Below are 16,185 nucleotides of genomic sequence, written 5' to 3' on the forward strand. Positions count from 1 at the left end.
AGATGTGTTAACCTTTTAAAATACAAATGTCTTTTATCAGTAAGGATATTCATGATTCAAAGACAACTTGTTTTGTCATAGCTGTACAGCACAAGAGTTAAATATGTTTAAAAACGTTTTTTAATGCTAATTTTTGTATTTTTAACCACCCAAGCTGACAAAAATAAACAGATGTATGTAAATCAGATCATAATTACAGAATATGCTGTTTATCCACAGTAATAAACTGGATGTTTTGTGAGATTATGGCCACCAGACATTGATTCCAGTGGTGCAATTAATAAATACACTCGACTGTCCTAATAGTTTAGTGTGCTGGCTGTTTTCTGGCTTTTGACGTGATTCAGCCTCGGGCTGGCAGGGGGCGCTGTAACGCCAGTCCCTCCCAAACAGTGCGGAGTTAGCTCAGTTAGCTTTGTGGTGTTTGCCTGGTCACGAGCTGGTGAAGCAGGCGCCATTTCATTGCGAGGGGTCGAGACGCAGACTGCAGCTGTGAAAGGTATGAATTCATTACACCAGCATGAATGCAACCAAAAATTCATTTTGTTCATGTAATTAGCCGAGGAACGCAGTTTCTGTCTGTAGTTACAACGAGCAGGGCTTTCGTAACGTTACAATTGAGGCTAATTTGTACGCGCAACGTGTTTTTTTTAAGATAACTGCCTGAAAGCGCGGCGAAGCATGTTGCGTAACTTATTTAACTTTATCCTCCAAACGAAACGGTGATTATATACATATTGGTTAGTCAGCTAATCTGATTAGCCTTAACGCTACTTAAGCCCAGCAGCTATAACGTTAGCTAGCTATTGTACGCCTCAGAGCCACGATGTGTCGCTTCTTGTCCTGTCCATGAAGAAAATATCACACGAGCCATGGCTTTGCAAAATTGTTTCTTTGTGTTTCCATAGCTGTTGTTGATGTGGTCCTGTTGAAATTATCCAACGATAAACATTACAAATCCGTGCTTTGCTCTGTGCACAAGGTTCGTTGTCACAGCAACGTTTTGCACATGTAAACGCTACGGCGCTCGATATTCTTCTATTCCAATCTAAAACACGAGCACAGCACACTGAGCCTGTTGTTGGTTAGTATATTAATTAAGCTAATATTGAATGAATAAAGGACCTGGTAACACAGGTTTCCGATTTTTATACCCCTCTTAGATTCCTACAATTGTAGGTGCAGGGCCTTGTTTTTTTTTCAGTTATACTTTATGGGGGCAGTTAAAATAATTGGTTATGTTCTATTAAGAGACACTTGAAGTACAAATATATAATGAAAGTTTGACAATATATTGTTGATATTGTGTAATCAAAGGTACGGAGAGGACGCATGTAATACCAAATGTGAAATATATCGTTACTGTTACTCTTCTCTTCGTGTCAGTATCAGTCAGACCAAAAACAGCTACAAACTACAAGCAGGTGGGAGTTTATTAGTTACACTTGGTTAAAACTAAGTCAGTCCAGTCCTGCAATAAATACTTTTCCATGAAGGTGATAATGTTCAGTTTGTGTTGAAATGGGCTGCATTTTGTGCTGTTGTTGAACTCTACTGCATCATACAGAGCCGTTTCAGGTATTTAGCCCAACCCCACTGCTTTGAATGAAGTGTACAAAATAATGGAAACACCTTTCATTTCAACGAAATCTAAGTAAAAGATAAGTTAGAAAGTATGTATTATTAGATTTCATAATATCACATATTATGATTGTGATTCTCTCTGTGGAAATTGTGGAGGAAATGCAAGTAAATCAAGACAGACATTTCTAAAGTTGGACTAATGATAATTTGGACTTTTTTGTCAGTAGAGCTGTGGTACCAATAATCCTGCTTTCTCCCCTCTTAGTGCTGTGACATCTCAACAATGGTGAAAATATTCATTGGAAACCTGTCACCAGACACTACATCAGACGAACTTCGCTCTCTTTTCTCTCAGTATGGCAAGATTGCAGAATGCACTATTGTCAAGAACTTTGGCTTTGTGCATATGGATGACAAGACGGAGGCAGAAGAAGCCATCCGCAACCTTCACCAGTATGAGCTAAATGGCCAGCCCATGAATGTAGAATTAAGCCGTGGCAAGTCAAGAGGATCAACCAAACTTCATGTTGGAAATATTGCCTGTACCAACCAGGAGCTGAGAGCCAAGTTTGAAGAGTTTGGCACTGTGTTGGAGTGTGACATAGTAAAAAACTATGCTTTTGTTCACATGGAGCGAATGGAAGATGCTATGGAGGCCATTAACCAGCTAGACAACACAGCTTTTAAAGGTGAACTCTTGGGTTGGGTTTAGTGTGGTGTTTAACTTAAATTAAAGATAAAGTATCAGGAGTATTAAATTCTGGTCTTGTGAACCAACAGGTAAGTTATAGATGAACCACAGGTGAGTAAAAACAGAAAAATGAAGGGATAAGCTGAGGTAAAGGGGCCCTGAATACTTATTTTAAAGCTGGTATCCGTAATGTCCTTTATAATACCCATCTGTATAGGGGATTTTTGTGAAACAGAAACCTGATGACTGGCCTATCAAATGACACCTGTTCTGATAGTTATTGTAAGAACAGTGTGTTCAATACCAAAACTCATGTCATACCTGTACATTTACACTTAAACTCAACTGCATAGGCTCACTAAGGGTGGGATATATACCAAAACAGATGTACCTGCAGATCTGCTTAGATTTCATTTAGATTCTGTGCATAGACGTGTTCACGTTGGTCAGCGTGGTCATAAATTTTGGGCTGCACGCGCATGGTCCACACAAACTCTCGGCAACATGGACGGATATGGTTATCTACGTCACATGGGCTCTTGTAGCTACATAGACAATGAAATTATAGCTGATTTAATAGCAAGCTCACTTGCAAACTTCCATACAACTTAGGTGTAGTACAATGGCAAGAAAAAAAAGCTAAAAACGTTTGCAAATTTACGGATTTCAGCTTTAAGAACTCTACTTTCAATGCCCAAATAATAAGCCATGTCCCATTGCTTTTTCCTTTTGCTAGCTGATGGATTATGAAACTTTGTATACCAGGCAGGAAATGTCAGATATTATTTGGAATAAATACACCATAAGTCCTTATTGAGTGTTTTCTTTTTAAGGCAAACTGATGAGCGTGAAGCTTTCGACTAGCCGCCTGCGTACTGCGCCGGGAATGGGAGACAGATCAGGTTGTTATCGTTGCGGGCAGGATGGCCACTGGTCCAAAGAATGCCCACTAGACCAAAACGGCTACCACAGAAACGGCTCAGAGCCAAAGTCTGATGGATACGATGCCTCGAGATTTGGCGGGCGTGGTCGCAACCGGGGTTATCATCCGGACTTCAGTGGCGAACCAGATTATGGTGGTGGCTATGCTTCTGTACATGGTTTTTCCCGGGGTTCTGGTCACAGCAGCAGCATGGCAGGGTACAGAAGGGGTGCAGGCTACGACAGTGCAATGAGATATGGGCCGCCCCCAGGTTATGGCATAAGCGCTGTTGCTGAACATAGCATGGCTCGGATGTATGGCAGCGATGTGGCATACAGGAGCAACGGCTCAGTCTATGGCGCGGTACCAGCCTACCCGATGCGGCGGTCGCCTTACGAGGAAAGAGATCCGTACGGGGTCGTGGACTACTACGAGAAATACAGGGCCAATTCTTACGGAGGCAGTTATTTCGAGGAACGCCGCGCTGTCCCCTTGCCTGCTCCATCAACATCCTCCTCCACAGCTATAATGAGGGAACGTCTGCCCCCCTCTAGCCTTGACCCATACGAGTGCCCTCCCCTCCCTCCACCTCCAGCCCCAGTCTCTTCATACTATGCACGTGATCGGAGTCCGATTCGGAGAGTCCCTGCTGAGGCAGATGGATATTCATATGAGCGTTCGCGCCTTTCCCCAGTGCCCACCCTCCCAAGAAGTTCTACCTACGAACATCCGCGGGATCCCGGTACCGAGCGGACACGATATACATACTGATCCCTGTCCAATACTGCCAGGTGAGAGCCGACTGACATTTAACGGATAGGATCGCCTAAGTGCCATTGGAGTCATTTAAAATTTAACAATATATTTGATTCATAATGTCAGGGGCAGAAGTCAACCCTCTAAGCCAGGTATGTGGGTGGTAAGAGATTACAGTAAAGCTTGCAAATCATATTAGCAAACAAGTAGATGTCCGTGTGAATGGTTGAATGCATTTACATTATGCTATGTTCTCATTCCAGTTTATACTGCAAAATGCAGTAGAATTAATGCTCAGTGTACCTCCTTTCATTACCTATTTACATGTTGTGGTATTGGTGCAGTTCTGAGATGGCTTAACTGTGGAATTTGAGATACTGGGTTTATCTACAGCCTGGTTGACATCCATTCATTATACTGTAAAAACAGAATTTTTGCCCATGTGTAAGTAGCTATATGTTCATACACTATTTAGTCTCATTTTGTAGAAATGCATTAAAATAGTGCATAGTGCATGAATTAAAGGTGAGTTAATTAGCCTAAATTTAATACATTCTTTTCAACTGCATCTAACGTATTACTATATGCATTTTAGTGTATTTGTGTAAGTCCACATTGTTAATGCATTTGTGAAACAAACAAAATGAATTTTTGTTTAATCTGTGGACTGTAGTGTCATACTTGTACCAAATATAAATGTGCATAGAGTAAAAAAATGTTATACTTTTGTATTCAGGTGACATAAAACCTTTTGTGAAATTAAGTTGAACATTTTATCTTTTTATCAAGCGATAAATGTGATTTTTTTTCCCCCTATAGATGTATTAGTTATGTTGATTTCATTGCTATGATATATTATATACATTGTAATTTCAGAAGAAAAGGACCTTAATTGCCTCTGCTGTCTGTATTGCTTTCTCACTGATTTGTTGAAATTAAAATCTGGTTGTCTAAAATCTGAAGACTGTGATCTGTGTTTATTGTGTTATTTGGTGTACTGTCAAATGGTACTCCCAGGAAAGTACAGAAAAGTTTTGTGAAAGATAGTCATTTACTATTGATGCATTGTATGCTGTACTGTAAGCTTGCTAGTTGCTATACAGTAAATATAAATCTTGCCTTAACACTGTATTTTGTATATAAAGTGCCTTAAAATTGAAAATTAAATGTAGAGAATGTGTTATAATTCATTCCAGGATAATAATGTATAGTTAATATTCAGCACAGTAAAATTAGAAAGATGCCAACCTTATGGGACTGGTTAAAGATGGTGTGAATGTAAGTTCATTGACAATCATATGACCCAATCAGCTTTTCGAACGAGGATAACGAATAAGCATTGGCCATTAGAATACAGCTCGGGGGAGGGGCTTAATGAGACCAATAGGAATGCGTTATACTACAACATCGCATCACACGTCCACGGGATCATCCTTTGTGGTTTTCAGTTGTGCGCCATTTTGATTAAAGTAGTTCGAGGGGGTCTTATTCCATATTTTCTCAGTACAGGTAAAGTTATACCCGACCCAAGTGGTGTTTGACACATATTAAGCATATTTTTGCTACACCGAAATGGCCACGGGAGCAAATGCAACTCCTTTAGGGAAGTTGCACCCAAGTATAGGTGCTAAACGAGGATTTGACGCCGGGCCTGGTGCGGGGAACGGGCTGATGCCAACACCGGGGCCACCTGCATCTTTTCCGCCTCTACCAGGATTTCAGCCTTCGATGTCAAATGCAGCTTTTTCGCAGTCGCATCAGTTCAACCCAGCGACTGGTTTTTCCACCCAGTCTCAACAACAACCAGGTGCGGGGACCGGACTGGTGAAATCGGGTAAGATAACCAGACACTTGATGCGACATAAGCTAACAAGGCTAGTTGAGGTTACAGGCCCACATCAGCCCCTGGCCTTGCACGAAATGGAGGCAGCGCCGCTAACGCTAGTTAGCAAGGCAGGGTTACTGAACAGTTAACGCCATGTAGTTATTACACACATTGATTTGCATTCTCATGGCTGTTGTCCCGTCAGCGCTAACATAAAATGTGCCCGTCGACTATTGCTACATATAACGTTGGCAAGGTGCTTGCCTCGTTGTGTTATTGACAAGTTAGAGAAGTTGGCCATGTGAAGTGCTTTGTTAGCCATATCCACAGGGTGCTCCTTGAACCAAGCTATGTTAAGTTAACGTGCGACAAGACTCTTAAGGTCAGCTTATCTTCTTGTGAGTTGCTACGGCTTGCGGCCACCACTTCCCGATTTCTCTCATCTCTGTTATTGATAAGAAAGGTCACGTTGCGTTGTGCATGCATGGATGTGCAGTCTGTAACGTGAAGCACCAAAGCTACAGCCGACATTTAAAATATTCCCCGTTTATTGCGGCAGATTTTGGTCAGAAGAAACAAAGGAAGAAAAGTCGCTGGAGCAGTGAAACACCTGATCAGAAGACAGTCATACCGGGCATGCCCACTGTCATTCCCCCAGGACTCACCCGGGATCAAGAGAGAGCCTATATAGGTAAATATTAAATAGTTAATCATTATTAATAAAGGTTTCCCTGTAAATTTTAAATGCTGTTGTCTTACAATGTTTCATCAGTTAAATCTGTTTGAGGTTCTAGTTTTTTTTTACACAGTGCATATCAGTAATAATGCTAGTCTTTGCTGCATTCCCAACAGTTAGAGCTCCATAAAGACTATTAAAACTACAATAAAAAACACATTTTCTATTTGATAGTAAAATTACTGTACTGCACAAAATGGGAAATGTTGAATTATGCTCCAACTGTTGAGACAAAGCAATCATTTCTGATGAGCAGTGATTATAACATGATGATTTAAAGTGGTGATTAAGGTCATTTCTCTTTAATGGAGGTACAGTGGTTCTGCTGTGGCAAGTGTTTCTGTGGTCTTATGGTTTGCATACCATGGGGCACCCATTAGCAAAAGGAGTACAGGATTAAACACCACTGCTTGCTGATATTTGTCCTCAGCTGCAGGTCACTGCTCAATGTCTTGCCTGATCCTCTACACATCATCACTATTGTTCCTGTGCATGGAGGCATTACTCATAATGTCCTAACGTGCTAAAGTACGCTTCTGTTTATATTAGTCTAAGTGTGAGCAATGCTGCTTCAATGGCAAATAAACATATTCTAGTTGCTCAATCACTTCATTTAATGGGTATTACAAATTGGGCAAAACTTGATTATGGTTGGTGTATGCTTGGTTTGGATTAAAAAAAAACAAAGAATGATCATATGAAAAAGTTGTTTTCAACCACAAATGCCTTTCAGCAGCAGTGTAGCACTAACCTACTGCATTCACAGGCCCTCAACAGGGTGTTCTGAAGCAGAGAAGTCTTTGTCAATAACTGACATTGTTATTGATGTCTTTCACTCATTGGTAATGGTTGTTCTTCCTTGGTATGTAAACATTCATTTGTACCCACCTTCTGTTGTCACACCTATTGTTTCCTTTGCTCATTTAGTAGATCCCCTAAAACAATCCAAGGAAAACATTTTAAGATGAAATTGCTGTGAACTACAATTCACAGGTCCCGTATTCATCTCTATAATCCAGAGTAATTGTTTCAGTGATCAGTGAACTGTGTTTGGGGGTATTTCATTATCACTTTCATGATGTGCATGGGATGATTGATTTTATTTATTTTCATTGCCTTCTAAGTGTAAGAATCTATAACATAAAGCTTTGTCACTGCAGCCCCTCAGTGTTAGATCAGCGAAGTGCAAAGAGTGACTGTGATCACCTTTTTTTTGTAACTCAGACTTGCTAAACAATTAGACCAATCACAGATTTTTAGACCCTCTGTGTCCTTAAAATGCCAAAGTCTTTAAACACAAATATGCTACACTATGTGCCACTTGTCTTCATAGAAGATTAGATTTTAAATATTAGTGGGTAAGGCAGGCATTTTTAGGATTCAAGGTCTAGACATTTACAGACATGTTGCCATGTTTAATCATTGTCGGAAAAACGGTTAGTCCTGTTGATGCTACTGGAAATGACCTCTAAAACATATTCACACTGGGTAATATATGTTCTCAGAAATGAGTGTAAATGGTTTCATGCTTTAAAGTATTACAAGATGTTCATTTGATCTCCTTTGCTTTTTTATTTAACAGACTCACCATTTGTTTTTACCTCAGTAATGAATGAGACAGCGCTCTAATGTGCAGAGCATTGTCTCTCTGATGTTGTTGTGGTAACCACATTTCTCTCCATCCTTGTTTTTCTTTCCTAACCTGAATTCTTCCAGTCCAACTGCAGATTGAAGACCTGACTCGTAAACTGCGTACAGGAGACCTGGGAATCCCTGTTAACCCTGAGGACAGGTCGGAAAAAGATTAAACCCACAAACAGTAACATTTTCTCTACCTTTTTGACTTTTTTGGAAGACAAATGTTGATTTTCACTATATATGTGGTTGTTTAGTCTAAATATCAGAATACATAGTTTTTAGATGGCAGATGTAGAGTGTAGTTAGCTGTCTCCTAATGAAAGGATAATGTTGTCGAAATATTTTTTGTATTGCCAAAGCCTAGTGCTAGAGATGTAATCTACATTAACATATCAAATCTTCAGACTTATCCTTATTCCATAATCTGTAAGTGCTCATTTCTGTCAATGTCATTTCTAGAGCATCTTTAGTATTGCAACTTTTTTTTTTTTTTTTTGAAATTTGAAATTTTTACCCAAGACAGTGAGACAGGATTTACAATTATTTTAATAACATTATTGCAAGAGTAGCATTAAAGTATTTAGCCAAAGTGCAAACTTATATGAATATATATATATATAAATCTTCTTTTTAACTGTAGAAAGGGTTTTCAAAAATAAACCCTAACCAAGAGTCTACTTCTGGCTTTTTTTTGGAACTTTGAATCAAATCTCCATGGTCCTCTGAGGATGAAGTTTGCTCAGAGCAGAGCAACTCAGAATTGGCTGAGGAAGATGGTGCAGTGCAGTTGAATGTGCCACAAAAAGCTAGGAAGTGGGCTTTAAATTGAATGTTGGCTCTTTTTTTTTTTTTTTTTTTTCTTCCAACAAGCAATCCCAAGATATGTTCTTTGTTTTTTTTTTTTTTTCTCTTTATTACTTTCTTTTAAAAAAATTTTCTTCATTTTTGGTCACTACCTGGTCTTTTAAGGCTGTAGTGGAAACTGGTTGTCTTGGGTAAAATTAAAAAAAAAAAAAAAACATTTTAATTCTTTCTGTGAGTGTCCAAAGTTAAAAGGGAGCAGGAGGGTATGAATGTTTGGGGCAGCCCATATAGATCAGCAAAATTGAGGTTAGATATAGTGAATATCTAGTAGCGAAAATTGCACTTTTTTTATTGAATTATTATTTTACATGGAACTCATATGGAGCTGTACCTTCAAATTTAGCTTCTTAGTATTTATGCATCATAGTTTCACCCACTGGTTATGTCTAATGTACAGTGATGTGTGTATATATATATATGATGCATAATGTGTAAAGGCTTTTCTCTGGCACAGGTTTTGGTCAATACACCTTACTCCTTACACCTTACTTGTTAATATTGATATTTAACATCTTGTTAGCTTCGAAGCTGAAATAGTTTCATGCCCATGGATTGATATTGCTTTGCCTGACGTCTTAAATACCTAATATTATAATACAATCTTTCCCAGTAACAGTTATATATACTAGTGGATAATAGGTTATTTTGTGACCCACTGAATAATTTTTCACTGGTGATCTCTGGTTTTCCCATAATATGGTTTTAAACATTTCAGCTCAGGGGTAAGGGGGCGTGGTCCAGTTTTCCCATTGGACTAAGGGGCTGCACTAAGGTCTGGAAGAAAACTAACAGATTTGAATGTGTTCTGGAAAAGGCCAGCTTATACCATAGTTTCCATAAGGATCTGTTCCTGCAGGAAGTGGCTTGCTCTGAAGAGTGTGTGAAATTGACCTTTGTTAGCTAGAGTCCCTGTCGTCTGTAAACTGTATTATAGTTTCTCATCATAATGAGACATTTCCACAGCAACCAAAAAGTTGATTGCAGAGCTGCGGCACTCTTAAATCACTCCCCTATCAAATGACAGAACCAACTGGGGTGTTTCAGGTTGTCACCGTTGGAAGTTTGAAGCATAAAAAGAAAACTTTTTTTTTTTTTTTTCCCTCACTCTGCACATCACATGGACACAGATGTGGCTCTCTGATGGGAGAGCATAGAAAAAGGTGGATATCTAATTTTAATTTGTTTTCTCTAACCCAAATTACCCCACATCAACCTAACCCTTTTTCAAGCACAGTCTCCTTAAAGCAGCAACACAGGTTTTCAGCATCCAAGGGGAGGTACGGACCTCTTCCATCACGTCAACACCAAGCGACTCTCAAAGCCATCGTTTCTACTTAGGATTGCGAATTTTGCTTTGGTTTGGTTTCTTTTTCTTACCTACAACTTTCCTTTCTTGTAGGCCAACAATCCTGTATGCAGGTGTAGTTATGGCCATATATTTGAGTTTCTTCTGTGTGGTTCAAACCCTCCAGTGTACTGGGATAATTACTCTTATACAGCCTTGGTTGCCCCCTTTTTACCCTGAATTGTATACAAAAATGGACTTTAGCTTTGTAAATGTTAGTGCAGTGTTCCTTCATAATCTTCTTTTCTTTTTGAAGTTGTTCTTGCACTGGCCATAGGTCACATAGTCAATCTCAGGATCCTCTCATTAGATCCATATTTCCAAAGCAGTGTTGTAACCTTATTTCTTGGACATGTCAGTGCCCACTGATTCCAAATTTCTACTTAAGATTAGAAATTCCTGAAGTCTTAGTTAGCTGTAGGGAGCCAGTGTAATTGTTATTGGCCAAGCTTTGTTTCTGGAAAGGTATTTATGATATGTCTTCTTGTCTTGTGTCTGCCAACTTCAGGTCTCCCTCTCCAGAGCCCATCTACAACAGTGAGGGAAAGAGGCTAAACACCCGTGAGTATCGCACACGAAAGAAGATTGAGGAGGAGCGTCATTCGCTCATCACTGAGATGGTTGGACTCAACCCTGACTTCAAGCCTCCTGCAGACTATAAGTAGGATTTATTTCTTTATCAGTAACCATGTGTTTAGGTTTTGGTTTTTTGTTTTTTTGTTTTTGTTTTTTTTTTTTTTTTTGCTATCCACACATTTTGTTAATTTAACTCATAAAATAAGTGTGTTGTTTCCTGTAACAAGTGTGTCTGTATGCTTGTTAATGTGTGGCACAGAAGACCATTAGAGGAAGCTGCAGATAGTGATGAGAAACCAAAAAGCTGACCAAATGTTTTCTCAATATCTGGCACAAAAACCAAGCAATGCAGAGGAAAAAAAATAAGCCTGAACAAAAGTCTGTTGAAATATGAGGGATCAGAATGGACACAGCTCAATGGAGCCACAGTGGCTTTTAAGAGAATCAAAAATAGTTAACTGCATCCGCTTATATTGTATCTGTTTCTTCCAGACCTCCAGCCACCAGAGTCAATGACAAAGTAATGATCCCTCAAGATGAATACCCTGAAATCAACTTTGTTGGTCTGCTCATTGGGCCACGGTAAACTGGACTTCCTGCTATTATGCTGCATGTTTTATCTACTTCAGTTAGCAAATAGGTCTAAAGGCAGTACAGGTAAAAGTGCCTATTTTTTCATTTTGTATGTTTCCAGTGGTAATACGCTAAAGAACATCGAGAAAGAGTGCTGTGCTAAAATCATGATTCGTGGTAAAGGTTCAGTGAAGGAGGGGAAGGTAGGCCGAAAGGATGGACAGATGCTCCCAGGAGAAGATGAGCCGCTGCACGCCCTTGTCACTGCAAACACAATGGAGAATGTGAAGAAAGCTGTGGAGCAGGTTAGATTATCTGTGTGGTCACACTCCTGTTGGATGCTCCAACTTTGGGATATACAGTATGTACAGCACAAAAATGATGAATTGTTTGTGTCCACAGATTCGCAACATCCTGAAGCAAGGCATCGAGACTCCTGAGGATCAAAATGACCTACGAAAGATGCAGCTGAGGGAGCTGGCCAGACTCAATGGCACACTGAGGGAAGATGACAACAGGTCAGTGGAACAAGTCTGATAGTGCACAGTTCATTGTTGGGCAATCACTGGGACTGAATGAGTTCATATGGAAGAAAAGAAACATAGGGGCTGTGTCCGAATGTCTTCCCTAGTCCCTATATAGGGCCTATATAGTGAGTATGCCATTTTGTAGTGGTGTCTGAATCGCTAGTAACTGAAAGTAGTTCCCGCAAAATTTCCCACAATGCGTTGAAAAAGAAGTGAGCAGCGATGGTCACTAGATGGGGAGAATCGACCATCATGCATTACATGGATGAAAAAATGGCAGAAATGCCCAAAAGTTATAAATGTAGATTGCAGCTAAAAATTATGAACAGATAGTCAAGTTATACATTTTTAAGAAAACATTTGGCATGAGATAAATAATTTTTATTATTATTTTAGCCTATTATTAAAATAAAAATAATTTGTGTTTGGAGCAGGAAGTGACGTCTACATGGGCCATAATCGGTGACAGAAAAAAAGTTGTGGATGAGTGTCCGAGACCGTTAGCTAATTGTGTGCACTATATAGTGACTGAGGGGTTAGGGACAAGGGTGGACATTTGAACACAGCCAGGAAGAAAGTTGAGCTACAGAGCACCAGTAAAGACTGTCCCTATTTGTCTCTGTAGGATCCTTCGTCCTTGGCAGAACTCAGAGCCACGCAGCATCACCAACACCACCCTCTGTACAAAGTGTGGTGGTGCAGGCCACATCTCTTCTGACTGCAAGTACACCAGGTGATCAAACGTGACAAAATTGAAAGCTGAAAGCAAATTAGGATATTTTTAAAGTGTTTTTGTAACATTTTGCTGTTTTGCTTGTGTAGCACATTTGCTGCCCATAGAGCAACTGGTGGTGAGCCTCCTCAGTCAGCCCAGGACAAGGCTCGCATGGACAAGGAGTATTTGTCCCTCATGGCTGAACTGGGAGAGGCTCCAGTCCCCACGTCTGGCGGAGGACACTCGAGTACCCAGGGAGGGGCACCTCGGGCCTCAGGCCCCAACAATACCCAGCCACCGCCGGTTAGTTGGGGACTGACATGTGTCCACGTAGGGTTGAATAATTACTGGTTTTCAGAAGAAAAAAATATTCATTTCATGGGTGAGTGCATCTACCAGCAGTAACAGTGTGCTGACAGGGAGGAGGAACAGAGAAGCTGTTTCAGGACCACAGCTCCCAGTGAGTCCAGTGCAAACACTAGCTGAAGTTTATGTTTATAGCATAAGAAGCAGGAAGAATACAACAGGAAGTTAGTCTGAGCTTACTTAACAGGATCATGTATGTAGTTTTCATTTTCTGTTGTTTTCACATTCTGATGCTAATTCAAATAGTCAATCTTTTCATGAGCTCAGATTTGCAGTTTTTGGAAGAAAGAAAAGAAAATGTGATGGGCTGGGCTGTTCTTTTTCCCCATTGAAGGTGACAACTCTAAGCATCACCGGGGCTTGGATGAGGATATAATACAGAAAAGGAGGAACTTTCAAAAAAGCTGCATAATAAATTGCAGTTGCATTCATTTTCCAAATCATTCATTACATGTCATTATTATGTTAGTATTATGTTAGTATAGAAAGGTTTTTTTTGACTGATGTCTGTTTACAGCAGAACAGACCTCCTTGGATGAGCTCTGGCCCGACTGAGAACAGGAACTTCCATGGCATGCATGGAGGTCCTGGTGGCCACGGAGGACCACACAGTTTCCCTCCTCCCATGCCCAGCATGGGAGGCCCCCCTATGCCTCCCAACCCCAATGGCCTGCCTCCTCCCTGGATGCAGCCCCCTCCTCCCCCCATGGGCCAGGGTCCAGGACCTCATGGACACCCCATGGGTAAGAGCTGGCATTTGTGTTTGAGGAGTTTTTTTACTAATTTCAAAGAGCTGATGCTGAAAAATCTTTTAAAGTGGAAGAAACAGGTTTTCATTAAGAGATTATGTTAAGATATCACTTTCTTTAAGTCCTGGAAAGTCTTAAAATGTCAAATGAAGAGCAAAAGCTTAATGACAGTTTTGCTTTGCTTTGTAGTACATTGACATTAAAAACACTTTTCTTCCTCCAGGTCTGTTGCCACCTCCAATGGGTATGATGCCACCTCCACCTCCTCCCCCCAGCAATCAGCCACCTCCTCCACCTTCTGGTCCCCTGCCACCTTGGCAACAGCAGGCTCCACCACCACCCCCAACCAGCAGTATGGCAACCAGTACACCGCTGCCATGGCAACAAAGTAAGAACACACAAAACCATTCACTGAGCACTATACTCTCACTTATCTGTAGAGGTGTGTCTGATGGTAAAACCAGATTCTATAACACATTACCATTCTAACAACACAACAAAAAGGCGAAACACTTTTGAACTTTTTAATAGCAGTCCATGCAATTGTCTCTACCCCTTACAGATACCACCACTACCTCCAGCCCTGGTACTGGCACCCTGCCTCCATGGCAGCAGCCCCAGCAGCCTGCAGCCTCTGGAGCCCAGCCCCCACCACCGATGGGTACTCCATCCATGGTACCGCCACCCCCTGGTGTCCAGCCCCCTTTGCCTCCTGGCGCCCCTCCTCCTCCCCCTCCACCACCACCAGGCTCAACGGGCATGATGTATGCCCCACCCCCTCCCCCGCCACCCATGGACCCTTCCAACTTCGTCACCATGATGGGGATGGGGGTACCAGGCATGCCCCCATTTGGCATGCCTCCTGCCCCTCCACCTCCCCCACCCCAAAATTAACCGTGCCATGGGAGAATTGTTCTCCCACAAGAATTTCAGCGCTGCAGCACATTGTTCACCAGATATCCAGTAGACTGATGTTACACATACAGAGTGTCTATGTGCTCACACAAAAAATATAACCAGTGCTTTATTTTTTATTGATCCTTGATATTGTGAGGACATCTCTGAAACATTGAAAGGCTGTTAGTTTACTTTGTAAAACTGTAATTTAATTACTTATTTTCCTGTTTTTAAAGTTTGTATTCACACAAACCTCTTTGTGTGAATACAAACACTGGCCCTTGGGCACATGTTCTGCAGTGATATAGTAGTTTGTCTTGTTACTTGTTTACTCAATAAACTGCTCAAATAGCCAGGCACAGGGTTAATTTGTGCTAGTCTCATTGCTTTAAATGTTCAAGTCCAACCTGAACACATACATTTTATTGGATTTAATTTAATGAAATTCCTCTTGCATGATCCATTTTAAACACCTGTTTAAAGAGACAAATTTATACTCCTGCCATGTTCCCTTTATTGGCTTTGAGTTGAACAAGATTAATATTTTTGTAATGATGATATATAAAGTGTGTTAGTTCTGTCAGAAACCCTTTTGTAGTTTTTTTTTTTTTTTTTTTTTTTTTTTTAACAAAAAATTTCCAGGATTTTTTTTTTTTTTTTTTTAAGTGTCAACATAGTTTGAAAAAGAGGCCATAGCGCTTCTGACCCCTCCACTACTTTAATGCTAAGAATCTGGTATATCCTTGTTCTTCTGCATTAGCTCTGATAAAATGTGCACTGTTTGTGTTGCTTCTGCAAAGATAAAAGTATCAGTTAAGTCTCTCAAGTTATTGGGCAAGTTAAAATGCTAGTTTTCCTGTTTCTGGAATCAGTCTTGTGTTATGACCTGAATGAATAGCTGTTGAAATCTTGCTTGGTTTTGCATTAAACTAATGCATTTAACCTTTTTGTTGTTTTGTCCGGACTGTTTTCCTTATAAGGATTTAAGATCGTTTGTGTCAAAGTGTTTGCCAGGAGTGTTTTATCCACCAGGCCAGGTTCTATTCACTGCCTCATTCAAATGTGTTACATAACAGGGTTTTGTCCACTGCCTCTGAAACTCTCCAGGAAGTCTGCACTTTAAGAAAAAAAAACCCTCAAGGTCTTCCTAAATCTCAGGTCCTCTACCAGAGGCCAGGGAGTTTGAGGGTTCTTCGCAGCTGTTCCTAGCACTTCACTCTTCTGGACTGAGAGCTCTGGTGTTCCTGGGATCTGTTGGAGCCACTCTCCCAGTTTGGGGGTCACAGCCCCAAGGGTGCCGATTACCACAGGGACCACTGTTGCCTTCACCTTCCATGTCTTTTCTAGCTCTTCTTTAAGCCCTTGGTATTTCTCCAGCTTCTCATGTTCCTTCTTTCTGATGTTGCTATCACTTGGGATTG

General features: G+C 40.7%; 2 protein-coding genes across 5 annotated transcripts; both read left to right on the plus strand.

The window, feature by feature from the left end:
- Positions 1–365: 365 nt before the first annotated feature.
- Positions 366–4,216, plus strand: LOC113138023 (RNA-binding protein 4.1-like). The gene is made up of 3 exons (XM_026320136.1): positions 366–499; positions 1,850–2,273; positions 3,109–4,216. The coding sequence occupies exons 2-3, from the start codon at positions 1,868–1,870 to the stop codon at positions 3,966–3,968; spliced, it is 1,266 nt and encodes a 421-aa protein (XP_026175921.1). The 5' UTR covers positions 366–499; positions 1,850–1,867; the 3' UTR covers positions 3,969–4,216.
- A 1,165-nt stretch (positions 4,217–5,381) lies between these two features.
- sf1 (splicing factor 1) lies at positions 5,382–15,713 on the plus strand. Of its 4 annotated transcripts, none has more exons than XM_026329658.1 (13): positions 5,382–5,787; positions 6,338–6,469; positions 8,231–8,306; positions 10,144–10,176; positions 10,870–11,022; positions 11,430–11,519; positions 11,632–11,815; positions 11,913–12,028; positions 12,663–12,770; positions 12,860–13,055; positions 13,636–13,861; positions 14,091–14,255; positions 14,430–15,713. In XM_026329658.1, exons 1-13 carry the CDS (start codon positions 5,526–5,528, stop codon positions 14,759–14,761), a joined length of 2,073 nt encoding a protein of 690 aa, XP_026185443.1. In that variant the 5' UTR covers positions 5,382–5,525; the 3' UTR covers positions 14,762–15,713. The 4 variants fall into 4 exon arrangements, with proteins under 4 accessions (XP_026185443.1, XP_026185452.1, XP_026185461.1 ...); XM_026329667.1 differs by having other exon boundaries at positions 13,639–13,861; positions 14,430–14,761; XM_026329676.1 differs by lacking the exon at positions 10,144–10,176 and having other exon boundaries at positions 5,526–5,787; positions 14,430–14,761.
- The last annotated feature ends 472 nt before the right edge of the window (positions 15,714–16,185 follow it).

Source organism: Mastacembelus armatus, chromosome 18, assembly GCF_900324485.2.
Source record: "Mastacembelus armatus chromosome 18, fMasArm1.2, whole genome shotgun sequence".
Taxonomy (NCBI): domain Eukaryota; kingdom Metazoa; phylum Chordata; class Actinopteri; order Synbranchiformes; family Mastacembelidae; genus Mastacembelus; species Mastacembelus armatus.

Excerpts from the sequence above, each read along its gene's own strand:
- LOC113138023 (XM_026320136.1), top strand. The coding sequence starts at position 1,868 with ATGGTGAAAATATTCATTGGAAACCTGTCACCAGACACTACATCAGAC. Across the intron at positions 2,274-3,108 it reads AGACAACACAGCTTTTAAAG|GCAAACTGATGAGCGTGAAG; the intron begins GTGAACTCTTGG and ends TTTCTTTTTAAG.
- sf1 (XM_026329658.1), top strand. The coding sequence starts at position 5,526 with ATGGCCACGGGAGCAAATGCAACTCCTTTAGGGAAGTTGCACCCAAGT. Across the intron at positions 11,816-11,912 it reads TGAAGAAAGCTGTGGAGCAG|ATTCGCAACATCCTGAAGCA; the intron begins GTTAGATTATCT and ends TTGTGTCCACAG. Across the intron at positions 12,029-12,662 it reads CTGAGGGAAGATGACAACAG|GATCCTTCGTCCTTGGCAGA; the intron begins GTCAGTGGAACA and ends TTGTCTCTGTAG.